The following is a 27,803-nucleotide window of genomic DNA, read 5'->3' on the forward strand; positions in this document are numbered from 1 at the left end:
TACATATTTCTGAAAGATTTTTATTTAGCATCATCTTCTTTTATCTTAAAAAAAAATAAACAAACCCACCCTTACAGCTGTAACTAATTTACATTTAATCAAGCAAAAATTGTTATGTGTATTCTACATTGCTTCCATGACATTTATGCTGACATCCCAATCAAATTCAAATTATTAAATTTGCATGTCTAATCTACTTCTACTTTAAAAGGGAAAAAGCTAACACCATAATCTAGGTAATTCCACATAAAAATAGTTTCTCATTTATGATATAATGATATTTCAACAAAGATGAAAATGACCTCGAGATAACCAGTCACAATATCATTGCCTGCATAATCACATGGCAATGGTGTTTTGCAAGTTTAACTATTTGTCCTATTACTCAGTAAAGTATTCTCATGAAGCAATGATTTCTTTGAAGAGGTTCTTCTAGTCATGAAGTAAATGTTCCCTCTGAACGCTGACATTCATTTAAATCACTTGTATCTATAATAATGATCAATATGCTGCCAGTTTCTATCTCCAAGTTCTATTTTGTAATACAAAAAAAATCATCAAAAATTCACTTGTTTGGACTTTTTTTTTCTTTCAACTAGTCCCTTCCATGGGCAAAAAGTTATTCCAAATTGAGAACATTTTATTTCATCATTAAAAAGCAAGGTTTGGATTTCAGCACTGCAAAATTTTAATGATAAATCTCTCTTAAAGTGACACAATTTAACTACTAATTGCATCCTGAAAAAGAAAACATTAACTCTAACTTACCTGATACAAATAATCTTCAAATACAAAATAGTAATCATCATTGCTGGCTGTCAGCTTCACATCCTATAATTAAAGACAGAATGTACTGAAAAAGCCATAAACCATTTATTTTTTTTAACAGAAAATCACCATTAAAGCATCACTATATTTATGCACACACACACACAAACACATATTCAAATCGTATCTGTGATTTCACTCATTTAAGAAACTGCTAATGAGCGAATAATACCCTCTGGTTATGCAAGCAATCATCTACTCTACAATTTGTTGAAAAGTCACACAGTAATGGGGAATAGAAGATAAAATTTTAATCCAAGTCTTCCAGATTGAGGTAGACTCTCCATTTGCTGTGCAAAGGTTGCCTCTTACAACAGTATATAAATATATTTAAATACTACAAAAATTTCACTTACCTTCAGCATTTTTTTACAGATGCACAAAATTACTCAGAATCACAAAATCTCAAGGTCTTCTTGAGTCATCAATTTATACTTTTATCTTTACAATATCCCCAGTGAGCCAATTTTTGGAGACCTTAAATAAAGGAGAACCTAAAGCAGCCCATTCCCCTTATGAAAGGGTTTGATTGTCAAAGTTTTTTCTTAATGTTAAGGCAAAAGCTATCTTGTTAATTTCTATCTAGTTCTACCTTCTTGAACTAGGCAGAACAATTCTTTTAAATGACAGTGATTCAGTCAATAATTCATTATTGCTACAAGACATTTACTATACTTATTTTGACCTTTTGCATGTTAAACATGTTCATATACTAACATGTATGCCCTTAATAAAGGGCTGTCTTTCATTTTTACAAGTATAGACATCCTTTTTTTAATACCTTTAAAATTATTTCAATTCTAGTCTTGAGAGGTCTGAGTGTTAGCAGAGAAATTTGGATGTAATCATAATTAAACTGTTGAAATAAATGTATTGAAATCGACGATTCTGTATTATTTCTTCACACCATTCTCTGTCTCTTTCTCTGTTACATTTGGTATTTAAAATCCTTCACCTTTTGGCTCTAACTTAACTTCTAGACTGCTTTCACATTACTTTCCCCACATATGACATTCTATCTTCTGCCCTAGAGTCTTTGCATATGTATTTCCTCTGACTCTTCACCTTAGCCTCTCAGGTTGTTGAACTTTCTTTAAAACTTGGCTCATGTCTCCCCCTCCATGAGGCCTTTCCTGATGTCCCCAGTTGTTAGCAATTTTGTATTTACTTTACATATTTTTATTTTGACTTATTAATGTACATTCTTTTCCCCTGTAGAATATAAGCTCTGAAGACAGGGACTCCAAGTCTAGACTAGTTGTTATTTGTACAAATAGCAGGACCAGAATAAATACTTATTGAATTTACGTTATTTTAAAACACTTTTTTTCATTCTTCATGAAACTTAAAACTAAAACAATAAAAATATATCAATGACTATTGCTAAAGTGGATAATTAAAATGTCCCTTTACTTATAATAGTGTTTACATCTATTCATATATACTTTATATGGATTTTAACTCTTTAATAATTTAATAGATCTGTGATCTCACCAACATGTGTACATATTCTTCCAACTATGCAGATTGCGTCCCATCTTTCTGCCTCCTTATCCTGTGCAAATCTTGCCCATGTTTTCCCATAAATCCACTATACTGCTTTCATCTTATGTGTCCAAGGCCCTATTCTAAATAATTTGAAACTGTCTAAGTAATAGGGCAGCACTCAGGCTAACTATCTACTGTACTCACTATCCTTTCCTTAAAATAGCATCTCATAAATGATATCCTTTAGGCTATTTCTCAGATGGAAGTCATCAGTGAAACATGCTATAGCCCAGTAACACCCAACAGTGTCCTTCTACTAATTACTGTCACAATTTTGATTCTTTGTAGACTGTGGGATTTTTAAAAAATTTGAAACCATTAGCATCCTATAAGAATATTAACTGAGAAAAAGTAGATAGGTCTGTACTTTAAGAAATGGCTAGGGATTATTTGAAATACTATGTAATTTCTTTCTGTTTGCTCTCTTAATTCTATTCAAGAATGTGCATAGTTCATCAACATCTGCCCAACACATATGCAGTAGTTTAATCAGCTGTCCATCCAACTTGCATATGATAATTTAGATTACAAGCATTCTTTATAGAATGAAAAGTTTAGAGTGGTTGTAGATCTTACTTAAGAAGTTCTGTAGTATTCTAGGGCCTGATGCAAACAACATGATGCCACCTAAAATTAAGAGGAAATGGAAGACTTCATCATCTATACTGTGAATAGAGATAACAAATATTGATAAATATACTTGATGGCCTAGTTAATTTAGTTTCTATTCCACAGTATGAGATGTAATTCCCCATTTAGAGTTCCCTATTTCTTTCAGAAGTTTTACTCGTGTTTCAGAAAAATTTACATAAGGTAGATGCTGTCATAACTTGCTGAATGTAGAATATTCCATTAGTCAGATACTTTCATAATATCTCAGTCAATAACTAAAAAGGATGTCTGTTGCTTAAGATTGTGTAAACAGATCAGTTCCTTAATTTCTGACTATCGGTTCCCTATTTTTAACAGAGGCCAATCAGAAATTGATAATACCCATGATTATGTAATCTTTGTTCCTCTTTTATGTTCTTCCTTACTGACTACAAGCTTTGTTAGTGAACATTCAGCATCCCTGGTCTCTGAGGAGCCTTGGATCTCATTTATTGGCAATTGGTAGCCTTGCTAATAAATTGGTATGTGTGGATTTTATTGCCTTAGACTTTGATTTCAAACATGACAACAAGGAATTTCTCTTCCACCTGGTCATGGAACATCTTCCGTATGTATGTCTCTAATGTCATGTTTTATATTTGAATATCAAATATGAGAAGATACATGATTACATTGCCCTAGAATCAGAGGGACAACAAAGTTATCCCTATGGCTTTACCTATCAAGGAATCCAGTATGATTATAACCATAGTAACATATTCATGAAAAACAACTTAATGGAAGACGACCATGTTTATTGCTGAATTGTTCTCTAATGAAATAATTTTTTTATGCTTAACAAATGAAGTGAGATCTTGTGTATTCTGAAATTTTGTCACTTGTGTAACTCTGAAGAGATGGTCACTGTAAAAACTGGATCATTTCCTTCTCATGTTTTCATCAAGGATGCCCCTCAATGTGATGTACATGTGAAGATCATTCTCACAAATACCTTATAGAGATGAGAAAGTGGGCATACAGGTTGGTAGTTATTGATGTTCTCTTAATCACCTTTCTTTCAGTAATAATATAGTCTATGACTTTTTTTTTCTAATCATTGGGTACCCCTAATCATTTGGAACCAGTCCCTCAACAACCTCAAAACTATTGCCATCAGCATGTATTTCTTCTATGTGTATATTGGTTTAGTCACTGATGAATGTTCTTTACATGATATGGTTTAATTGTATCTTACACCAATTTTCTGATATAATTTTTATCTACAATGCTTCTTGCTGTATCCTAAGTGATTGTGCACACAAATACGTTTATATTCTAAACTGATGTTGTCCTTAGCTGCCATAACTCTATCTGGCAAAAAGATCAAGCGCGTGCAGGTTGAGATAATTTTCCTGAATCTAAGATTTACTTACTCACTGACTATGGACAATTCATTTAATCTCTGAATTTTTGTAGAGAGAGGCAATATAATATAGTAGTTGCTCTGAACTTATTTATATTCTCTTTATGGTTATTCTGTATCTACTTATATACAAATTTATTACCTCTATTAGAATGTAAGCTATTTCTGGGCAGGCATTTCATTCATTGTATTTGTATCACCAGCATCTCACAATGACTGACTTATTGAGAGCTGTACTTAGATGTGGAAAGATATGGATTCAAATCCAGTCTTTGACACGTGTTGGCCATATGACACGGGGCATATCACTTAACTTTTCAATGATGATTCTATTAAGTCTATAAATTTGGTAGAGCAGTTGCTGATCTGCAAGGTTAGAGGAAGTCACCTCTTTGACAGTTCCCTATACAAACTAAATCACAGATCCAGACAACTTAGTCAGGTACTCATTCTCCTCAGCACCTGGCACATAGTGGGGTACTTAAACATTATACACACACTTATCTTTAGTACCTATATCAAAAAGTCATTGTGTGGCTCAAATGAGGTAATGAAAAAGTGCTTTGAAAACTTTAAAATACTATATAAATGTCAATTATTAATATTATATCATTCTCATTTTATAAGGTTTGATAGAGGTATTATGAGACCATTAAACAGACAAATAACTTTTTGTAGTTGAAGAAAAATACTAAGATATAAGCTCAATAAGTAGGCTATTGAAAACATCCTTGGTACAACTCCAGATAAAGACAAAAGGGGTGATTTATATTTCATCTTGTTCCTACATAGTTTTGATCTGTTCTGCTAGGTTTCTGTATTATGAAAGCTTTTTGTACCATGTTACCTGGAGATTATTAGTATTTTATATGGCAACATATTAAAAAATGTTAATTAAAAAAAATAAATGCTATGTTTGGACAACTGCAGGCAATATTCTGTTTGTAAAGGTAGACTGGTTCTAGTTTATCGGTTGAGTTTACCAGCATTTTATGAGGTCTATATTTGTTGTATGTAAATTTGTCATCTCTCAGCCCATGAAACAGAGAGAACCTCTGATACATAATTCTAGTCACTAGGCAGGTCTTGGCATTCAGTAGCTGCTAAGTGTTTACAGCTTGAAGAAACATGTTACACAGTTTTAAACATTTCTTTGCATAATCTATACTGATCCCTACTAACTCCAGGGTCCTTAAAGATAACTCTTCTGTAGTTTTTGGTAGCAATGATCTAGTCCTAAATTGCTACCTCACAAGTACACATGACGCAATTGTTTGGTGTTTACTTGTCAGCATTATTGGATGAGTTCATGTGGATGTTACTTATGGAGTATGATTCCATTCTTGGATCTTTGACACTTTACAGGATCCATTAGGAAGTCACCCACTTGTGGTTACTTTTGAAATATCCAAAGATGTACTTCTTAAAGCCTTTCTATTGCTTGATGAAGTGCTTACTTGTTTCAACCTATTTCTGTATGTTTTTTACTGTATGTTCTAAGAATGTCTATCAATTTCCTCCATCCTTTTTGTTAAGCAAGGATTATTCTTTCTATAGAGCAAATCAGATATTTGTAAAGTACAAGTCAGCCACAATACCTGACACACTATTGTTGTGCAATAATTATCAACTCAGTTATGCTATTCTGTAATGCTTGTGACTTGCTGGCATAAGGTTTTTGCTTCTCAGTCAATATATAGGAGTTTTGGGGAAGATTTATTTTTTAGGTCATACCAGGTATGAATTTTTTGAATAAAGAAAATAAAAATATAATTGTCTCTTTGTCATTGTACTTTATTTTGTGGTAATAGATATGTGACACTTTTTTTTAAAAAAGGTGGGATTGTTTACCTCCTAAAGGAAGCTGGTAAAATATCACTATCTTGGGGCGGGTAGGTGGTGCAGTAAGAGCACCGGCCCCGGAGTCGGGAGGAGCAAGGATCGGTTCCAGACTCAGATATTTAACACCCACAAAAAAAGAACTGGCCGTATAATCTTGGGCAAGTTACTTAACCCCAATTGCTTTAAAAAAAAAAATCACTATCTCCCAGTCAGGTAGGACTCCAATCTAGGTGCTGTCCTCTCTCACTCCCATAATGATGATGATATGAGTTACTGTTTATAAAGCACTTTAAGGGTTTGTAAAGCACTTTATAAATAGTTCATTTTATCCTGGAATACAGGTACTATTGCTATCCCTATTTTACAGATGTGGAATCTGTAAGAAATAGTGTTGGTCCATCACTAGTATTTTTCCTTTTTTTTCCCCTTCAATTTCCTAATTTTTTCCATACCAACAGCATGTTTAGTTAGGTTAGAATGGAGTTGTAATTGCATGCTGCCTCTTCTCATCATTATCTTTTCTTCTAATTAGGTACTGACTTTGATTTTTGCTCAAAGAAGTCAGTGTCTGACAGGACACAGCTTATCTGGACAGGATTCCTCTCAAAATAACTAATTATTTCCTATCTTTTAAGAAAAAGTCAATTCTGTTGACTGTTTGCTATGCCCAGCATCTGTCAAGGCTGCTTAGAGTCTCTATAGTTGTCTTTTTTCTTATGCACTTTGTGAGCATGACAAAGCGAGATGACCGAGGGTTTCATGAGAAGCAGTGACACCCAGTGGACACCTGATCTCAACTTTCTTCTTCAGACACCTGCTGTGACCATGGGCAACTCATGTCGCCTCTAAGTCTTGGGTTTTCCCAGTATTTTGTGAAGAATTGTTGCTGCTCCTGCTGCAGCTGCTGCTACTACTGCTCCTCTTCCTCCTCCTCCTCCTTGCATTACCTATCTCTCAACGGTGTTATGAATAAGTTGCTTTGCAAACCTAAAAGTGCTGCACAAATGTGATCTGCTACCATTATTTTAATCATCCAGTCTCATATATTTTTAGTTGATCCAGAATGAACCACAGACCATACTACCCCAAAAGTCTACAATTTATCTTCTTTTCAGTATATGAATACATGTTAATATGCCACGGGTTTAATTATATCTTTCAATCTCATCTTCCCATTAGATAGTAAACTCTTTGTAGATAATCAGTATTTCCTAATCATGATATTCAAGTAGTCGAAGAAAAAAAATGTAAATATAAATTTAAAACTATTTTTTTATTGAAAAAGAATAAAAAGTAGTCCCAATAAAATCAGGTGGCAAACAAAGCGAATGCAATATTCTGACTGTTATTGGTCCTGTGCTGTTTAACAATTTCAACAATAACTTTAATGAAAGCATAGATGGCTTTTTGTGAACTGAAAGCATAGAATGATCCAGCACTAAAAGAGGCAATGTTTATGACTTGGGAGTTAACAGCCATGAGGTCTTCTCTGGTTAGACCATATCTGGAGTACTGTGTTTAGTTCTGGGCACTGAATTTTAGGAAGGGTGATGATAAGCAAGAGAGTTTCTAATTAACAGAGCAAGCAAGCTTTTATTAAGAGCCGACTACATACTAAGAATTATGCCAGGTGCTGGGAATACAAGCACAAAGAATGAAACAATCCCCACTCCCAAGTAGTTTAGATTGTAAAGGGAAAGATACACATATATTTATACAGCTTACATAGAAAGTGAATATATAAATATTTACAAAGTAGTGAAATACAAAGGGCATTAAGGCAGATAAGAAAAAGCTTCATGCAGTGGATGCTGAACAGGATGGTGAAGGGTGCTGAGGTTATTATGTGGCATGTTCTGCAGAAGAGAACAATTGGGGAGACAAGATAGTTGTTCCCAAGTATTCAAAGATCTGTCATGTGAAGATAAGATTACACTAATCCTGCCTGACCTCACAGGAGAAAACTAGGAGCCACAGGTGAAAGTTACAAAAAGATGATTTATAATTGATGTAAATAAAAACTGCCAAATGAGGTTTGTACAAAAGTGGAACAGGCTGGAAGGTAAAGAATTCTCTAATCCTGGGCCTCTTCAAGCTAGGTTATCTGACCCTTTGTCAAATATATCATAGAGGATATTCTTATTCACATATGGGATGGAATTGACAGCTCCTGGGCTTCCAAAACTGATTGCAATTCTTTTTCCTTTTTGGGGGTTTTGTTTGTTTGTTTGCATTTGTAGATAATTCCTAAAAGAACTTTCAAAGTCAAATGCTTATTATCATTCTCTTAACCTGAGGCTATAGAGAGACCAGTAGGAGGAAGTGATAGTTTCAAATGGAATGGATGTGCTGGTAAACAATAAAATATATGTATATTTTTCCGGGCAGGCCAAACAGAACTTTAATGATTTTTCAAAAGATTTTGCAAGACTGATCTAGCTCATAGCATGCTAGTATAAGTCATATATTCTGTGAATCCTCAATAATAAATGTTTAATGATACTATGAAATAAGAAACAGAATGATTCACTACTATATTTACTTACCTTATAAATAAGGCTATCCACTAAAAGGTCATGCTGGATCACATTAGATTTAAGCTGCTCATAATATAATAGGTCCTAAAATAAAAGAAACAACTTTGAAACCCAAATAATCCTGTCATAAGCAGAATCAAGCCCTTTTGTAAAACATAAAAATACAAATCACTATTTATTCAAGCATCTAAGGTAGAAAAACTATCTACGCTGCTAACTTTGAAGTATTACTGTATATTTAATTACTTGTGTACAAGTTATATTCTCCCATTGAATATAAATTCTTTGAGGGCAGGAACTATTTTTATTTTTTACTTTAAATGCCTAACACAGAGCCTTGCAAAGAGATACTAAAATGCTTGTCAATTTGTGTGTATATGTGTGTGCATACATTCTTTGTGTGTGTGTGTGTGTGTATTCTTGATTATAAAAGATATGTTTGTAAAACTTTTTTTTAAAAAAGTGGATAGTGACAGCACAAATTACTTTTTTTAGCTAACTTAACCTCTAGTATTTGCACTAACTTCTGTATTTAAAATGTTTCAGTATGTTAAATTTTCCTTTATAAGATCTAAAGCAGTACCTCTTAATATAAGAATCTAAATCCATAGCAAAACCATCAAAGAAGCAAAGAATTTGAGAGTTGGGTCTTCAGTGACTGTCTCTCCAAAGTCAAATCTGAAGGAATTCTAACTATGACATAATTCACTGGGAGGCAGACCAGCTTCTATTTGAAGACTTCCAAGGAGAGGAAATACACACACATCTCCAAGAAAGTCATTCCATTTAGGGGCGGCTCTGTTAGGAAGTTTTTCCTGACATCTAGCCTAAATTTTGTCTCTTTGAAACTTCCATCCATTTACTCCTGTCTCTGCTGTCTGGGCTAAAAAGAAAAAGCTAATCCCTCCTTCTTCTTTGCTCCAAGCCAAACAACTCTAGTTCCTTCAGGTGACCATGTCATGAATTCAAGACCCTTCACAATATCATCTTAATCAATTTACATATCTTCATTCTGGTAGTTTTATCTTCCCTTCAAGGATGTCACTATTTTGTATCCAAGTTCTAAATATAATTATCGAATAGTTAACATCTGAAAACATATGCCTTGAACATTAACTGTTCACACATATAAATACTAATTTTATTGTACTAGACTAAACTAGTACTAAAATAGAACGTAATTTTCTAATAGATAATACACTACCAAGTATTATTCAAGTTAATTTAATGTATCTTCATCCATAATTTTATTTTATTTGCTTTTCAAAACAATAATTTGTTTGTCATTGCATCTGTAATGTTTCTTTGGTTTTATATTAATAATAAAAGATGTCCTTTAAGACCAGTGCTAGGAGAGTGATATTTTAATAAAAAAAATCGTAAAAAGCATAGTCTACGAACAAAATGTTTCCATAAACAAATTATTCTTTTAAATGTCTGCAGTAAATACTATAAAATACCTACCTCCTTAGTTCCTATTCATGTGGTGCCAAACAGAGAGGCAAGAAATCACACAATTGTGCTAAATGGGCCCATTGCACATTTCTGCTATCTAATCTCAACTGGGGACTCATCACAGCCAGGCAAGCATGCTATTCCACCCACTATCCCACTCTCCAAAGTAACTATTCCAAACCCTCCTTAGACCTTCCAAAGCTCCCCTTTCCCATTTTCAAATCTTGCTTCTTTCTACCTCAACAACATCTATTGTATATGTCCTCTTCTTTCCACTCATACATCTACAACCCTAATTCAGATTCTCATTATTTCTTGCTGGGACTACTGCAAAAGCCTTTTAACCATTATCCTTCCCCCAAGTCTCTTCTCACTCTAATCCATCTGCTACTAACCTGCCAAGGCGATTCTTATAAGGCAGAGGTCTGACCATGTCACCCTGCTGCTCAGTGAACTCCAGTGCATCTCTATCACTTCCAAGATCAAATATAAAATCCTATTATTTAAAACTCTTTGCAACCAGACCTTTCTACCTTTAAGTATGTTCAACTACTGTGACTTACTTAAGAGTTCTTTGAACATGACACTATCTCTCATCTCTGCCTTTGCAGTGGCTGCCTGGAATGCTTTATCTCCCCATCATGGTTTCCTTGATTTCATTCAAGGATCAGCTCACTTCCTCCTTTTACAAGTCCTTTCCTGATTCCCCTAACTCATGTCTGCTCATATTTCCTTTCAAAACACTTTCATCTACTCTACATGTCTTCTACGCATCTAGATATTTACATGTTGTCTCTTCTATTTAGAATTTATTTAGTTTGAGGGCAGGGACTGTTTTTCCCCCTTTTCTTTGCATCCCTTGTGCTTAATACAGTGTCTGGTACGTACAAAGTACTTAATGAATGGCTAATTTGGTATAATGATTCCAGATAATTTATGCATTTTTGGGTGTTTTCACTGGGATTTTCACTATTATTTAATAATACTTTTCTACAAAAACTGTTTTTTTTTAGAGTAAAAAAGGTCATAAAACCAAAAAATTATAAATTGTGAAGAGCTAGAAATCTTTCATTTTACTGATAAGGTAACTGAACCCCACAGAGGTTAAATGACTTGTAACAGTCTTAAAGCTAGTTAGAGACACAGTTGTTCTCCTGAATTCCAGTAAGAATTCATTTGATCAGGAGTAGAAACAGGACTTCTGCGGGGTTCCCGCTCCCACCTCCTCCAATTCATGTAAAAGGTGAGTCTGAACAAACTTTGGAGCTACAGAACCCACAAAATGACACAAAGAAGCTAACCTCCCACTGAGGACAGCCCAGCAGGCCGGCAGGAAGCGGCCAGTGCAGCACTCTGGGAGCTGAGTCCAGCCCTGCGTGAGTCTAAGGTTTTAGCCTTAGGGTGACCTGACCAGCCACCAGCTGGAGGGACTTCAGATCACCAGCATCTGTGGTGGTTTTGAGAATTATCAACACATAGAGGCTAAGGAAAAAAGTGAGAGGTCAGTGCAGTGTGGACTTTGGGATCCAGTAGTTTGGGAGTGTGGTCTGGCTTTTATCCTGTGGAGGGAGAAGCCACTGAGGCGCTACAGCCATGCAGCCGCCACCATGTGGCAGCTTCAGAGTGCCTGGCCTGCAGATTATAGGGGGACCAAGTGACCAGTCTGAGAAGAAATCTCTCTTGCTTTAACCTGCTTGGATCTGCATTGTGGTCTAGGGTGGAGGTCCTGGGGTGTGTGACCAGCTTGCCAGAACGTGTGGAGGATTCAGAGAGGTCACCCAACTAATACTTTTGGTAGATGAGAAAACACCAGCGATTTGGGACAAAGCTTCCCTGTCTGGTAGCAGAATCCTACTGTGGCAAAAAGCTCAAAAGTCAAGTAACTGAATGGCAATATGAGCAGGCAAAGGAAGCAAAGCAAGCAGAGAAATCTAATTTACACTCCTATTTTGGGGACAAAAAGGATCAAAGCATGGAACAGGAGGAAGACAACAAAGTCAGAACTCCTGCACCAGAAGCTTCCAAGAAAAATATGAATTGGTTACAGGCCATGGAGGAACTCAAGAAGGATTTTGAAAATCAAGTCAGAAAAGTGGAGGAAAAATTGGGAAGAGAAATGAGAATGATGCAAGAAAATTATGAAATGAGAGTCAACAACCTGACTGAAGAAAATAACACCTTAAAAATAGACTAACTCAAATAGCAAAAGAGGCTCAAAAAGCCAATGAAGAGAAGAATGCCTTAAAAAGCCAAATTGGCCAGATGGAAAAAGAATCTCAAAAGCTCACTGAAGATAATCATTCTTTCAGAATTAGATTGGAGCAAATGGAAGCTAATGGCTTTATGAGAAATCAAAATGCTGTTAAACAGATCCAAACAAATGAAAGAATAGAAGGCAATGTGAAATATCTCACGGGAAAAACCACCGACCTGAGCTTCTATATTAAGGGACTGAAGGGCTTGGAATATGATATTATGGAAGTCAAAGGAGCTGGGATTAAAACCAAGAATCACCTACCCAACAAAACTGAGTATCATGGTTTAGGGGAAAATATGGTCATTCAGTGGAATAGAGGACTTTAAAACACGCTTGCTGAAAAAACCAGAGTTGAATAGAAAATTTGACATTCAGATACAAGGAGTAAGAGAAGCATGAGAAAGTAAATAGGGAAAAGAAATCAAAAGGAACTTATCAAAGTTGAACTATTTATATCCCTACAAGGAAAAACAATAGTTGTAACTTATGAAACTTTTCTCAGTATGAGAATAGTTGAAGGGAATAGAAATGTGTATGTGTATATATATGTGTGTATATATATATATATATACATGAGGTTATATGGGCGCATGAATACATATACATATGAATACATACAATACAGTGTGTGTATGTATGTGTATAGGTATACATAGATAGAGGGCACAGGACCAATTTAACAGGAAGGGATGATATTTAAAAGGTGAAATTAACAGGTGAGAGAGGAATATAATGAGAGGAGCTGGGGAGAGACAGAATGGAGTAAACTATCTCATATAGAAGAGGCAAGGGAAAATGGTTACTATGGAGGGGAAGAATAGGAAGGCAAAAGGGAATGGGTCAACCTTATTCTCATTGAATTTGGCTTGGGGAGGGAATGAAATATACACTAAATAGGGTATCTCACCCTACAGGAGAGTAGGGGGAAGGGGATGAGAGGGGGGATGATGGAAAGGAGGGCAAGCTAGGGGGGAAGGGAAGTTGAAAGCACCCACTTTTGAAAAGGGACAGGATTAAAGTACAGAATAAAACAAGTGGGAGGTGGGATAGGAGGGAAGGAAATACACTCAGTCTTTTACAATATATCCATTATGGAAATGTTTTGCATAGCTACACATGTACAACCTATATTGAATTGCTTATCTTCCCAGTAAGGGTGGGTGACAAGGGAGGAAGGACATGAATCTGGAAATCAAAGTTTTAAAATCAAATGTTTAAATATATATAATATACATATATATATATATATATATATACTATTATTAATATTATTTTACATGTAACTGGGAAATAAGATATACAGGCAATGCTGCATAGAGATCCACTGTGCCCTACTGGAGAGTGGGATAGTGGGTTGAATAGCATGCTTGCCTGGCTGTGATGAGTCCCCAGTTGAGATTAGAGGGGGTATGGGAGAAGATACGGGAGAGAACAGATTGGAGGAGGAGATATCCAGTGGGATCACTATTTTGGGGTGATAGGTAGGGGAAAAATGGAGAGAAAGCTTGTAACTCAAAATCTTGAGGAAATGAATGATGTAAACTAGAAGTTAATAAAGCATTTGATAAAGAAAATTTCATTTGATCTCAGTCCTTCTTTTTATTATATTGATGGATGGCCAAAATAAATAGGATAGGATACATGGATAGGATGGCCAAAACAAAATCTTTTCAGTTAAGTGATTAATTTTTGCTAGTTAAAATTGTAACCTTATGTTACCCTAAAATGATATGAAAATTGGCATAATTTAATGACTATATGAAATAAAATATTTAAAATTTCAAATTTGTTCAGGCAATATTTACTCCAATAATTCCATTAGTACCTTATTATCAGTGTAGGTACCCTTTTAATAGGACTCCCCAGGACTTTACATACTATGAGGTATATGCATGACTTTTTGTAACTCCTCCAAAGATAAAGTATTTGTACTACCATTAGCTTTCATATGGTTATTTTAACATTTCATATGTCCCAGTGGAGCAGCTGGGCTGTTTATCTGATGTGCCAATTGCTTGGTGATAAATATTCCTGATGATTTTTTTATGCTACTTATAAGTCATCACTGATACTATGTTATATGTATCTCAACTATGCATCTTCCCATTGTCCTACTGGTCACCTGCTATTTTTTTTTCTTCTGAGATTATATTTGATGATACAAAGGCATGTAATAGAAGAAATTGTGATCTTAAGAATGACCTTGTGTAGCAGCAAATTACTGGGGACCAATGAGAATGTCATGCAATTTTTCAAATGAGATACCATCCCATCTCCTTTTCCTACTTAATTCTAGTTCAAGTTCATTGCTTACCTACTGTGCTTTAAGACAGATAAATGGATAGATATGTACATATGCATCAACGGCCCAATTCAATGGATTACCTATACAACTGAATGTAATAATCTGGGCAATATGCATTTTATTAGGCATTATTTTTTTCTAAGGTGAATGGTTAAGTTAATCTTTTTCGTATTATAATGTATTTCAGTAATAAGGTTTCATAGTTCCATGAATATTTATATTTGGAGAACCTTGCCAATGACAGGAAATTCTTCTATTTGAATTTTGTACAAGATACCTTCTATAATACATGAAGGAAGATAGCTCTTTCTCTGTTTTATACTTCCCTTAATTTTCATAATAAATCTCAGTAGACAGCTAAACAAAAGTCTATGATTATATTAAAGAAACATGATTTTAACATATGAGATTTGGAAGAGACAGATGTGGGAATAGTTGATTAAGAAAATGGGGTCTGAGAATAGGATCTGTATTTGTATATGATAGCTTGAAATATAGGACTCATGTCAGACGCAGCATCTGACCCTCGGATTCCACAGATATGCTCTTCCCCTACTTTTCCTCTTACACGGATCTTGACTCATGTTCTTCTGGTTCTGCTTTGTCTGTTTTGAATGCTTTCATGCATATCTCTTCCTTTTTCTTTACGTTCATCATCTTTGTCTACCTTAATTGATTTATAGTATTCCATTAGATGTCAGCCTTTATCCAATCTTCATGACCCCATTTGGGGTTTTCTTGGCAAAGATATTGGAGTGGTTTGCCCATTTATCCTGGGGTGGTTTGCCATTTCCTTCTCCAGCTTATTTTGCAGATGAGGAAACTGGATTAAATGACTTGCCTAGGGTCACACAGCTAGCTAGTGTTTGAGGACAGGTCTTCCTGTCTCTAGGGCTGGCATTCTATTGACTGTGCCACCTCACTGCCCTTTTCATTAGATTAGTGGACCATAACTTTCCAATATGTTACATTTTGTTTATTGAATAAAAATAATTTCCCAATTGTCAAATTATCTGAACACCTTCATAAATTAAAAAAAAAAATTAACACTTGTCTACCAATGTTCTTTCTCTATTGTACAGACTCTTTATGGTATCCAGACTAGTAGATATATGGGCAGTTTTCTTCTTTCTTTTCCCTTTTTAGTTTCAAGCTCTTTTGATTTAATTTGTAAGACACTAAGCAAATATATTTGTCCCACCCATCATATATATATATATATCTTATCTTTGGCCAAGAGCCCATGATTCTTTAAGCCATCATATGCAAATACAAATCCTATTGTCAGACCCCATTTTCTTAATGGGTTATTCTTACATCTTTCTCTTTCTTCTAAATCCCATGCCATCAACAAATGGCAGCAGTGATTAAAATATCACCTTTATCCTTAATTTCCTTTGGTTTTTTTATTGAGGACTTCATATTCCTCAGCAACATTTTCTGGCTTCCTTTTGACAGCATCATTTGTACTTATATAAGTCTCCTAATAAAAGTAGTGCTCATCAGGTCTGACAAGCCTGAAGGGGGTTCATCGCATCCTGGATACATGCCCTAGGAAGATAGCTGATCTTTCTATTGTTAATGTCAGGTCAATAAACAGAAGACATGGTGCCCCTCATTAGAAGATCACCCACCACTACTCATTTCTTTTTTGTCTAACACTTAATGGATGATTGCTCTCCTCCTGACACCTGTGTCATCTTTCCCTAGAGTACAAGTAGTGGCTCCTCCTCAAAGTCCAGGTGCTCTCTACATGTGAAGACGTTCCTATCTATTAATTAGCTCCAATATTTAGTGGTTCTTCCTCCCTTTCCACTCACTGTCTTGGTCTATCCTTTCATCTCTTGGCTCAGGTCAGGATTCCCTTCTGTTTCTTCAGATCCATTGTCTCTGTTTTTACCTTGAAGCCCTTCTTCAATTTTCCAAGGGACAAGATTATTCTTTTTGACATTCTGGATAACACAGAGGCATTCCTTGGGTTTTTTGGGCTTCTCTTCTAAGGGGAGTTCAGTCTGCACTGTAAGTATGGACAGTGGTTGTTTGGCATTGGTAAAAAGACAAATATCATTCACTCTCACACGTCACTGCACAATATTTCTTCTCTACATCAGGGGTTCTTAAACATGTTTGCATCATGGGTCCTTTAGGCCTAGTGAAGTGAAGTTTATGGATCCATTCTCAGAATAATGTTTTTAAATGCATGAAACAAAATACACAGGATTACAAAGGAAACAAATTATAGTGAAATATGATTACACACACACACACACACACACACACACACACACACACACAAATATTCACAGATCCCAGGCTAAGAACTCCTGCCTCTATCTTCTTCCTTCACGATACAGCTCAAGCACTCCTTTCTACAGGAAATCTTTCCTAATTCTCCCCAAAATGCTAGAGCTTGCACTCTCTGATTACCTAGTATTTAATGGCTTTGTAGTTATTCACTTTATATTTACCCTGCACATACTTATACATGTACAAATAAGAATATTTGTAAAGCACTTAGATGGTACCTGCTACATAGCAGGAACTTAATTAATGTTTTTTCCCTTCCCCTTTTTCTTCCCCATTGTTTTTTGTAATTAGAGATTATTTAATTTTTGCATTTGTTTCCCTAACACCTTTTGTAGGGTTTGGTACACAGCAAGTACTCAATAAGTGCCTACAGAATTATTTTTTTCTATGTTTGTCACCCTCTACTGCAAATCTCTCTTGGGGTTCAGTTGTTATACCCCCTGAAAAAGGTTTAACATATAATCATTTCACAAGTTTTGGAAACAAATTAGATGCTGTTATCCACTCTAAGAAAAAAATTTAAAATATAACAACTTCTAATACATTACAGACAACAGTTTGTGGGTAATTTTCCATAGTAGTCATGAATAACTTTATTCTAAAAAGTGAAGATTTTTTCTAAGAATTATACATATATCTTTTTTTTTGAGAGACTGAGAATTCTTCCTATTATTTGTTTAAAAATTATTTGAATATTTAGATTTACAAATCATTTATATGATCCAAGCAAGCATTTCAAGTAAGAAAAACTGTATTAAGAATATTTTTAAAGTCAATAGCATACATAGTTCTTGTTTTAGTCTATTACATGCTCACTGATAATTTTCATAGTATGTATTTCCTAGATGTGAAATATTCTTATTCAAAAGTTTATTCTACACAAACTTTTCCATAGGATTTGGGGGTCTTTGTGTTGTTGTTGCTATTGCTACATGCTTATGCTATTTACATTTTCAAGCAGCTTTTTAAGAAGTTCCTTCAAGAACTATCGTACTTTCCTGGTTCCCTGGTTGTCAGCACCATCCTCTCAGGGTCTACTTTCCGTGTGCTCTTTTTCATCCTGCACATTTTGATTTACATAGTCTCCCACACCATAATATAAACTTCTTAAAGGCAGAGACTGTTTTTACTTTTTCTTTGTATCCCTAGCATTCGGCATAATGCCTTGGCATATAGTAATCACTTAATAAATGTTGGTTAATTGACTGAAAGATACAGCTATTAAATGGTAACTTACCTGAGTATAGAGACTGTCTTAATTTTTTTTTAAGCAATTGGGGTTAAGTAACTTGTTCAAGGTTACACGGCCAGTTATTTTGTGTGGGTACCAAGTATCTGAGGCTGGAACCGATCCCGGGTCTCCCAATGCTGGGGCCAGCGCTCTTACACACTGCGCCACCTGGCCACCCCAACTGTCTTCATTTTCTTATTCCAGCATTTTACATATATTAGGTATATAATAAATATTTGTTGTAGTATAAACTGAATATAATGAATATAATTGAAGTATGACAGTATTCAAGTTATATGTTAATCTCATTCTAAAAATTCTAAAAGCACATAACTTAAAAAGTAGAAAAAAATTCTTTCAGGATCAAATAACCCAATATTCCTACTTCTTACAATTGACCTTTTGTAAAACATGCATGCAAAACTAAAATATAGGCTATACTTTTTTCCTACTTACCTCAGGTTGATTAGAAACATTTAAAATGAGGGCCCACAATTCTGCTCGAAGTGCTGTTGGGCTACCTTGTCTGATATACTGTTGAGCAGCAGCACTATCTTGCTCAGCTAAAACTGCCACACAAAAAAATACCATATTAAGATTTTATTAGAAATGTAAAAGCTGATAATTGTGAAATGTATTCTAAATTACATAGATACAGGTTTCAGTGATAAGATCATTACTTACTGCTATAAGTAGTTTAGTCTTTTTATTCTTAAAACTATGTTTATTCCTAAGGTCCTATTATCACCACATTGTAGTTTCTGACTTTCTTTTTACTCATTTTTTGGGTTTCCAGTGTAATGGATAATGTCCTTCTCATAACATTACTACTGTCAAGTTTTGAATTGTTTTGGAGTTCCCATCTTTTGCTATAAGTTTTGACTGATAATATTATCTGCCTAAGGTCTACCCCACTTCTGCAACAATTTATGGAACTAATATTCAAAGAGAAGAGTTTTATGAGGCATAAAGTCATTTTAAGATTCCAGGTCAAATCAAATCACACTTTCTTTCATACTTCCTAATATTAAGTTCCTTCAATCTTTAATTTTTTTTCAAGTTAAGAGTTTTCCAGCTATTGACAAAGAAAAATACTAAGAAGAGATAAAGATGAATACATGGGCATCTCACTAACATTTTATTAAAAAGAACTATTTTCATATAAGAATATGATGTAGTGCAGGGGTTATTAACCTTTTTTGGTGTCATGAGGAAGACTGGTGTGAAGCCTGTGGAGCCCTTTTCAGAATAATTTTTAATGTATAAAGTGAAATACACAGGATTGCAAAAGAAACCAAGTACATTGAGATACACTTTCCTATATATATGTATATATATACACACATAAATATATATATACATACACACATATAATATAATCGTGTGTGTGTGTGTGTGTGTGTGTGTATGTAAGAAAACGTAGCACAGTGGAAAGAATGCTGGATCCAAACCCCACTGCTGATTCGTACTTAGAACTATGTGACTGCAGGGAGGTGACTTAATTTCTCCAATCCTCTGTTTCCTCATATAAAAAATGGGAATGCTAAATACATCTATCTCATATCTTTGACCAAATTAGGATCAAATTAGTGGTGTATCTAAAACACTTTGCAAATACTAAATTGTGTAAATATTACCTATTACTATTACTGTACAGAGGTAATAAAATCTATCTTATTAATAAAAAGGAGGATATGGCCAGAGAAAAGTCTGTTGAGCTCTAGTTACAAAAATTAATGCTAGCATACAAGTACAAGACATTATTTATTTTGTATTCATGGCAAAGGTTCTACAGAATGAAAATGACATCTACAAATAAGATTTTTTAAAAAATTACTGCATTTGGATTTCAGACTCTAACAGTGTAATACTATAAAACATCTACATCGATATCACAGATGTCTGCTTTAAAAGAAAAATCAGATTCATTCAAATCAGGATAAATTTCACTAAACTAAGGAGAAAATATTCCAAAAGGAACTAACAGCTGAATCAGTTGTTAAGTCTTATGTCTGAGAATAATCATCTGGAAGTATTATGGTTATATTTTCCCCTGATGCATGTGCATAATTCCTATTAACACTAATGAAATATGTGTGTGTATCCAACACAAAACAGGCTTCTTTGATTTTAAAATAAAATTCAAAGGTAGCCTGGGTTAAATTATCATCATACAGAAATGTGTCTGTGCTTTCTATTTCTTTTTTAGTGAACTAGTTGTGGAGTTTTTCAGTTGCCATTTTTAGCTAGAGCTAAAATAAAAGAATAGCTCTTTTTGTCTGAACACATTTTCATTATGTTTTCATTACCTACAGTTATGTGTATTGTTTTATTAACTTTATAAGGAATAGATTATTTGGTAATCATTCTGAATACAAACATTTCTTTAGGGAATGTTAAATTTTTAAGAATTTATAAAAATTAGAACTTTAACTTACCTTTTTGTCCAAGCCGTACATGTTCATTTTCAAAAAGCTCTGAGTTTGGAGAGAAAATAACATCATAAGATAGAAAATGCTCTACAATATTATATATAACTACTGCCACCCCTCTTAGGCATATACAAATATGGATGCCACTATATAGAGGACCATGTTAAAGTATTTTTCTCTAGTGACAATGACCATTCCTTGTATAAAAAAGTTGTCTAAACTTATATGAAGTTGGGGGTCTCATCTGAGTAACCTCTAAAAATACAAAAGAAAGACTAAATCTACTTTCCTCTCCTGCTAAAATAATTACTGACTCCACTGAAAAGAGGAAGCAAAAAGAGTTATTAAAATTGGAATTATGTATTAATTGTGTATTTTCATACAAATATACTTTTTTTTTTTAAAGCAATCAAGGTTAAGTAACTTGCTCAAGGTTACACGGCCAGTTATTTCTGGGTGTGGTGCTGAGTATCTGAGCCTGGATTTGATCCAGGTCATCCCGACACTGGAGCTGGTGCTCTTACTTGCTGTGCTACCTGGCTGCCCCTATACAAATATACTTTTGATTTAAACAATGATTCATGATATCTTAAGATTTATCACCAAGCACTGATCACTGGTAGTACTTTTTCCCACTGAGACTTTAGGATGTTGGTAATATATATACTCAACAGAATTCTAATATAACAAGTATTATTACAATGAATTCACCAACACAAGTATGTCCCTCAAAGTTATAAAGAAGAAGCAACATTACCTATGAAAAGAATATTAGCCCCATTCTCCAATGCTGGTGCCATGACAAGCACATATAAGAACAAAATTTATGAGTTTGTAGACATATAAAATAGGAAAAGTAGAAAGAAAAAACATACTCAGTTTATTAAGTTGTCAGATATATATTCTGAACTTCAACAGCAGTTTTTCCTCATTATATTTGTGAATAAGCTGAAAATTATGGATATAATAAAATATGAATAAAAATAATAAATAAAATAATTTACACATGGATTGGTTTGAAGGAATTTGAAGAACAGGTACAAGCTCTTTTCAGCTACAATTTAAACTTAGAAATAAAACTTATTTAAATGCATCAATTAGTAACATATTCTAAGTTTCAGAATTATATTTTAATTTAACTATGTTCATAAAGCATAGCATATTTGAGACAACTGTGGCTCACAAGTTAAAAAGTAAGTTTGTGATCTTCTTTATCCCTATAAAAAGCCAAGCACAAGCAGCTTTCCAGAGGACTGCTGCTGTGAACAACTTTTAAGATTCTAATTAAAAAGTATAGTGAAGTCTCTATTTATTCAATAACAAATCAGAGCAAAACATTCACAGAAAATAAAAATTCAGCATTCACCGTGTCACAACTCAAGAACTTATCACTAAAATGGCCACATAGTTTTCACCAAAGTGATCACATAGTTTTCAACAAAGTACAATCATTTAGTAAGGCAATCATTCAATCATCCTTAAGGAGGCACAAAGTACAAAAGTCAAAGTTTTCCACCCATAGGGTGCAATTAAGTTACAACTTGAACAGTCAATACCCTCTTAAGGGGTAGTGGAAAATACAAAAGCCATCCACCCCTAGGCCACAACTAACTTACAATTTCAGTCACTATTCAGTATCCTATTTCATCAGTCACTACTCAGTCAATTTCATCAGTCACTATTCAGTATCCAAGGAGAGGTCTTTTCATCTTGACTTGGGGCAGGCTTTCAGCTCCCACGGTCCTTCTTGCACAGTCCTAGCTTCCACCTGAATCTAACCAACTGCCACCTGAGTTCAAAGGCAGACAGCTCCCAGCTCCTTGTCCAGCTCTCTGTGCAGTTCCTGCTCTACATTAGAGCTCACAGTGTCCAGTCCATCTCAAATCCTTCACAGTCTCTGTTCCTGGGAAGAGAAAGCTTAACAAAGTCACAACATTTGTACAAAGTACCAGCACCACAGTCATGCTTCCTTAGTCTTCTACAGCTCCAGCTGGCCTTCAGAAATCATTAGCAGTTCTGGCTGGCCCTCAGAAGTCTTCAGCAACAGAAGCTCCATTCTCAAAATCAAAACCACTTTATTCAGCCCCCACATGGCTTGCTCCAAGAAATTGTCTCAGTTCTCAATTCTCATTCCTCTTCTCAGTTCTTCTAAATTCTCAGTTCAGTCTTCAGTCCAGCAGCAGCTGCTCTGCCTCCATGATGCTTACCCCAAGAAATTCTGACTGTCTAGCTTGTGTTCTTCCTTATATACAGTATAGCTAACCCCTGTTCTGCCCTTTCCTACTTCAGCAACTTCATTCCAAGGTGTTAACTACTTCTGTGTTAATTAAATAGCTTAAACAAGGTGTTGACTTGAAACAAGGTGCTAAGGACCTGCTTACTTGCCAATACAAAGGGGCATGGAAGATCTTCAGATTCCTTTTTTGTTTTTCAAATGCTTTATTAACTTCTGATTTATATCATTCATTTCCGCCAGATTTTGAGTTACAAATTTTCTCCCCGTTTTTCCCCTACCCACTGCCCCAAAATAGCAGTCCCACAGGATATTCCCTCCTACAATCTGCTCTCTCCCATATTTTCTCCCATACCCCTTTCGGCTTTTCCAGTGGATCTCTATGGCCCAGTGCCTGTATATCTTATTTCCCAATCACATGTAAAATGGTATTAATAATAGTATATATATGTATATGTATACACACACATACATGTACATATATGTATATATATTTGAATATTTGATTTTAAAACTCTGAATTCCAGATTCATACCCTGTGATAGTAATGGAATATAAAGATCCCCCTGTATTGGCTTGGTTTTCAAATTGATTGTGTTAAAACCCAGAGCTTGTTAATCCCACCTGTGGGATGGACTTGTTGATGTGAAAAGAAAGTCCTGAACTGGGAGGAGCTGGTGACTGTAGATTTGAAGAGACACAAGAGAGAGGCAGAAGAACTTTTTGGAAGCAGCACCCTCGTGCAGGCAGAGAGAGAGACTGAGAGAATTGCTGGGGGCCACTTTGAATTGCCCTGGACTCTTGAGACCTGCACCCTGAGCTGCCAAAGACTGAGGAGACATGGCTGTTTTGCTGGTACTTTGTCTGTCTGTTTTGATGTTGTTTTGCCAGATTTGTCCACTGGTGAAAGACAGTCCTTTTGTTGAAGAAGTCCTGGAACCTGGCTGTTGGCTAAGAGCTCCTGAGACTATCCTGCAGACAGAGAATGAATACTGTCCACTGGTGAAGGACAGTGCTGTTGTTGCAGGGGTCTGGAGACTGTCCTGCAGACAGAGTGAATACTGTCCACTGGTGAAGGACAGTGCTGTTGTTGCAGGGGTCTGAGAACCTTTCTGTTGGTTCAGAAGCCCTGAAGAAGGATTTTCTTGTTGTATGTTTACAGAAATCCTGGGAGAGGGTTTTGCTAATGTTTTCAGGGGTTCTAGGACTGTTCTGCAGACAGAGGATGAATTAATGAAGACACTGGCAATGTATCTTGTGGCCTTGCTAAGCCTTGTCTCCCCAGGAACTAAGATTGCTGAGAACTTGCCTCGTGTCAAGATGAAGAAAAGACCTCCATTTGGGTATTAAGTGTTGTGCTTAAACTTGCTGTAACTCTGGGGGTAGATTCAATTGTGATCCAGGGGTGGGGAACTTTTTACCTTTTTGTGTTCTATGGTTGAACAAATGAATGTACTTTACTTATGTTTGGAAACTAATCTCCATTTGAGAAGAGGGGTTTTGTGATGGACTAAATGAAGGTACAGCCTAGGGGTGGAATAGTATTTAGAACAGGGACTTTGTAATTGATTGAATGATTGGAAGGTCCTGGGGTGGGGTAGTACTTGGAGATTATTTAATCACACTTAGTAAATGCTGTATTTTGAATGATGTCATGTTTTGATCTTCTCTGTTCTTGGTTTATCACTGAATAAAATGGAGAGCACCTATGCTGGTATTTTGAACCTTGGGAAGTTGCTTTTCCTTGGTATTACATTACATCCCCTTCCTCCCTTGACGCCCACTCTTACTGGGAAGAGAAGCAGTTCAGTATAGGTTGTACATGTGTGGCTAATGCAAAACACTAACATAGTAGATATATTGTAAAAGACTGACTATACTTCCCTCCCTCCTATGCCACCTCCCACTTGTTCTATTCTCTACTTTGATCCCGTCCATTTTCAAAAGTGGGTGCTTCCAACTTCCCTCCCCCCCAGCCTGCCCTCCCTTTCATCATCCCCCTCTCATCCCCTTCCCCCCCTACTCTCCTGGAGAGTGAGATACCCTATTTAATGTGTATTTCACTCCCTCCTCAAGCCAAATTCAATGGGAACAAGGTTGACCCATTCCCTTTTGCCTTCCTATTCTTCCCCTCCATTGTAACCATTTTCCCTTGCCTCTTCTATATGAGATAGTTTACCCCATTCTGTCTCTCCCCATCTCCTCTCATTATATTCCTCTCTCACCTCTTAATTTCACCTTTTAAGTATCATCCCTTCCTGTTAAATTGGTCCTGTGCCCTCTATCTATGTATACCTGTAAACATATATACACACATTCACATATGTATTCATATGCCCATATACCCTCATATATATATATATATATTTCTAATCCCTTCAACTACTGAGAAAAGTTTCATAAGTTACAATTATTGTTTTTCCATGTAGGAATGTAAATAGTTCAACTTTGATAAGTTCCTTATGATTTCTTTTCCCTGTTTACCTTCTCATGCTTCTCTTGCTTCTTGTATCTGAATGTCAAATTTTCTATTCAACTCTGTTTTTTTCAGCAAGAATGCTTGAAAGTCCTCTATTCCACTGAATGACCATGTTTTCCCCTGAAACATGATACTCAGTTTTGCTGGGTAGGTGACTCTTGGTTTTAATCCCAGCTCCTTTGACTTCCGGAATATCATATTCCAAGCCCTTCAATCCCTCAGTGTAGAAGCTGCCAGATCCTGAGTTATCCTGATTGTGTGTCCACAATACTCAAATTGTTTCTTCCTTGCTGTTTGTAATATTCTCTCCTTAATCTGGGAATTCCAGAACCTGGCTATAATATTCCTAGGAGTTTTCTTTTTGGGATCTTTTTCAGGAGGTGATTGGTGGATTCTTTCAACCTCTATTTTTCCCTCTTGTTCTAAAACATCAGGGCAGTTTTATTTGAGAACTTCCTGGAGGATGATTTCTAGGTTCTTACTTTGATCATGGCTTTCAGGCAGTCCAATAATTTTTAAAATTATCTCTCCTGGATCTACTTTCCAGGTCAGTGGTTTTTCCCGATGAGATATTTCTCATTGCCTTCTATTCTTTCATTTGTTTGGATCTGTGTAACAGCATCTTGATTTCTCATAAAGTCATTAGCTTCCATTTGCTCCAATCTAATTCTGAAGCAATGATTCTCCTCAGTGAGCTTTTGAGATTCTTTTTCCATCTGGCAAATTTGGCTTTTTAAGGCATTCTTCTCCTCATTGCCTTTTTGAGCCTCTTTTGCCATTTTGCGTTAGTCTATTTTTTAAGGTGTGATTTTCCTCAGTCAAGCTGTTGACTCTCATTTTGTAATTTTCTTGCATCATTCTCATTTCTCTTCCCGATTTTTCCTCCACTTCTCTTATCTGCTTCTTAAGGTCCTCTATGGCCTGTAACCAGCTCGTATTTTCCTTTGAAGCTTTTGGTGCTGGAGTTCTGACTTCACTGTCTTCCTCCTGTTCTATGCTTTGCTCCTTTTTGTCCCCAAAATAGGGGTCTAATGTTGGAATTTCTGTCTGCTTTGTTTCCTTTGCCTGGTCATGTCACCCCTCAGTCACTTGACCCCTGGGCTTTTTGCCACAGTAGGACTCTGCCACCAGACAGGGGAGCTTTGGTCCCAAACACTGGGGTTTTCTCAGCTACTGGAGGTATTAGATGGGTGCCCTCTCTGAGGTCTCCACAAGCTCTGACAAGCTAGACACACACCCTAGGACCTCCAACCTAGACTGCAATCCTGATCCAAGAAGGTTAAAGCAAGAGCAATTACTCCTCAGACTGGTGCTTGGTCCCCCTACACTCTGCAGGCCTGGAGCTGAAGCTGCCATGTGGTGCTGGCTGGCTGTGCCAGTGTCTCAGCGGCTTCTCGCCCTGGGGGCAAAAGCCAGGCACTCCCACTTACTGGGTCCCAAACTCCTGACTGCTCTGACCTCTCACTTTGTCCTTCACATCTATATGTTGATAAATCTGGAAACGGCCACAGCTACTGCTGATCTGGAGTCCCTCTGGCCAGCAGCTGGTTAGGCCCTCCCTGGGGCTAAAGCCTGGGCACGGAGCTGGCCTCAGCTCCCAGAGCACTGTGCTGGACGATTCCTGCCGGCCTGCTGGACTTTCCTCAGTGGGAGGTTAGCTTCTCTGTGTCATTTTGTGGGTTGTGCAGCTCCAAAGGTTGTCTAGAGTCCCCTTTTTACAAGGATTGGGGAAGGTGGAAGCCAGAGCAGCAGGGAGGTCGTGTTTCTACTCCACCATCTTGACTCCGCCAAGATCTTCAGATTCCATTAACATTACAATCTCAAATATAACACCAGCAAAAACTATTATTGAATAAGCAACAATTTAACTCATCTGCAAGGAGTCTTTGGCAGTGAATAATAAGAGATAACAAGAACAACCATAACAACTAAGTGATAGCAAAGTGACACTGAAAAGTAGAATGTATTTTCAAAGACACATATACTCATATTGAAAATTATTTTTAAGCACTCTTGGAGGATCAAGGAAAAGGAAAAAAAAAACAAAGGCTATGTTTAAAATAAAATCCTACCTATTAGATAGCAATGAAAAGTTTACCAAGAAGAAAAGATACTATATATATTCACAGCATAAAACAAAACCTAAATTTTTTTTTTAATAATTTTTTCAAGGGTGGCTAGGGGCGCAGTGAATAGAGCACTGGCCCTGGAGTCAGGAAGACCTGAGTTCAAATTTGACCTCAGACACTGAACACAAAAACTAGCCCTGTGACCTTAGGCAAGTCACTTAACCCCAATTGCCCTCCAAAAAGCAAAAAAAAAAAAAAAAAAAAAA

General features: G+C 35.9%; 1 protein-coding gene across 3 annotated transcripts in view; it reads right to left on the reverse strand.

Moving 5' to 3' along the window:
- The window catches only part of TBC1D19 (TBC1 domain family member 19), a 144,117-nt gene that overhangs the window by 61,315 nt on the left and 54,999 nt on the right, over positions 1 to 27,803 (reverse strand). For all 3 annotated transcript variants that reach the window (XR_011164570.1, XM_069068830.1, XM_069068828.1), the window contains exons 10-13: positions 20,763 to 20,801; positions 18,781 to 18,893; positions 8,779 to 8,853; positions 769 to 831 (exon numbers count right to left, since the gene is read on the reverse strand). Coding sequence is in view for 2 of the 3 variants with exons in the window: in XM_069068830.1 (XP_068924931.1) it covers positions 769 to 831; positions 8,779 to 8,853; positions 18,781 to 18,893; positions 20,763 to 20,801 (290 nt within the window). In the remaining variant the exon portion in view is untranslated. The remainder of the gene's footprint in view (positions 1 to 768; positions 832 to 8,778; positions 8,854 to 18,780; positions 18,894 to 20,762; positions 20,802 to 27,803) is intronic.

The sequence above is a fragment of the Petaurus breviceps genome, unplaced genomic scaffold (genome assembly GCF_028583685.1).
Source record: "Petaurus breviceps papuanus isolate PSGF00001 unplaced genomic scaffold, PetGlider_PUasm1.0 140, whole genome shotgun sequence".
Lineage (NCBI taxonomy): Eukaryota > Metazoa > Chordata > Mammalia > Diprotodontia > Petauridae > Petaurus > Petaurus breviceps.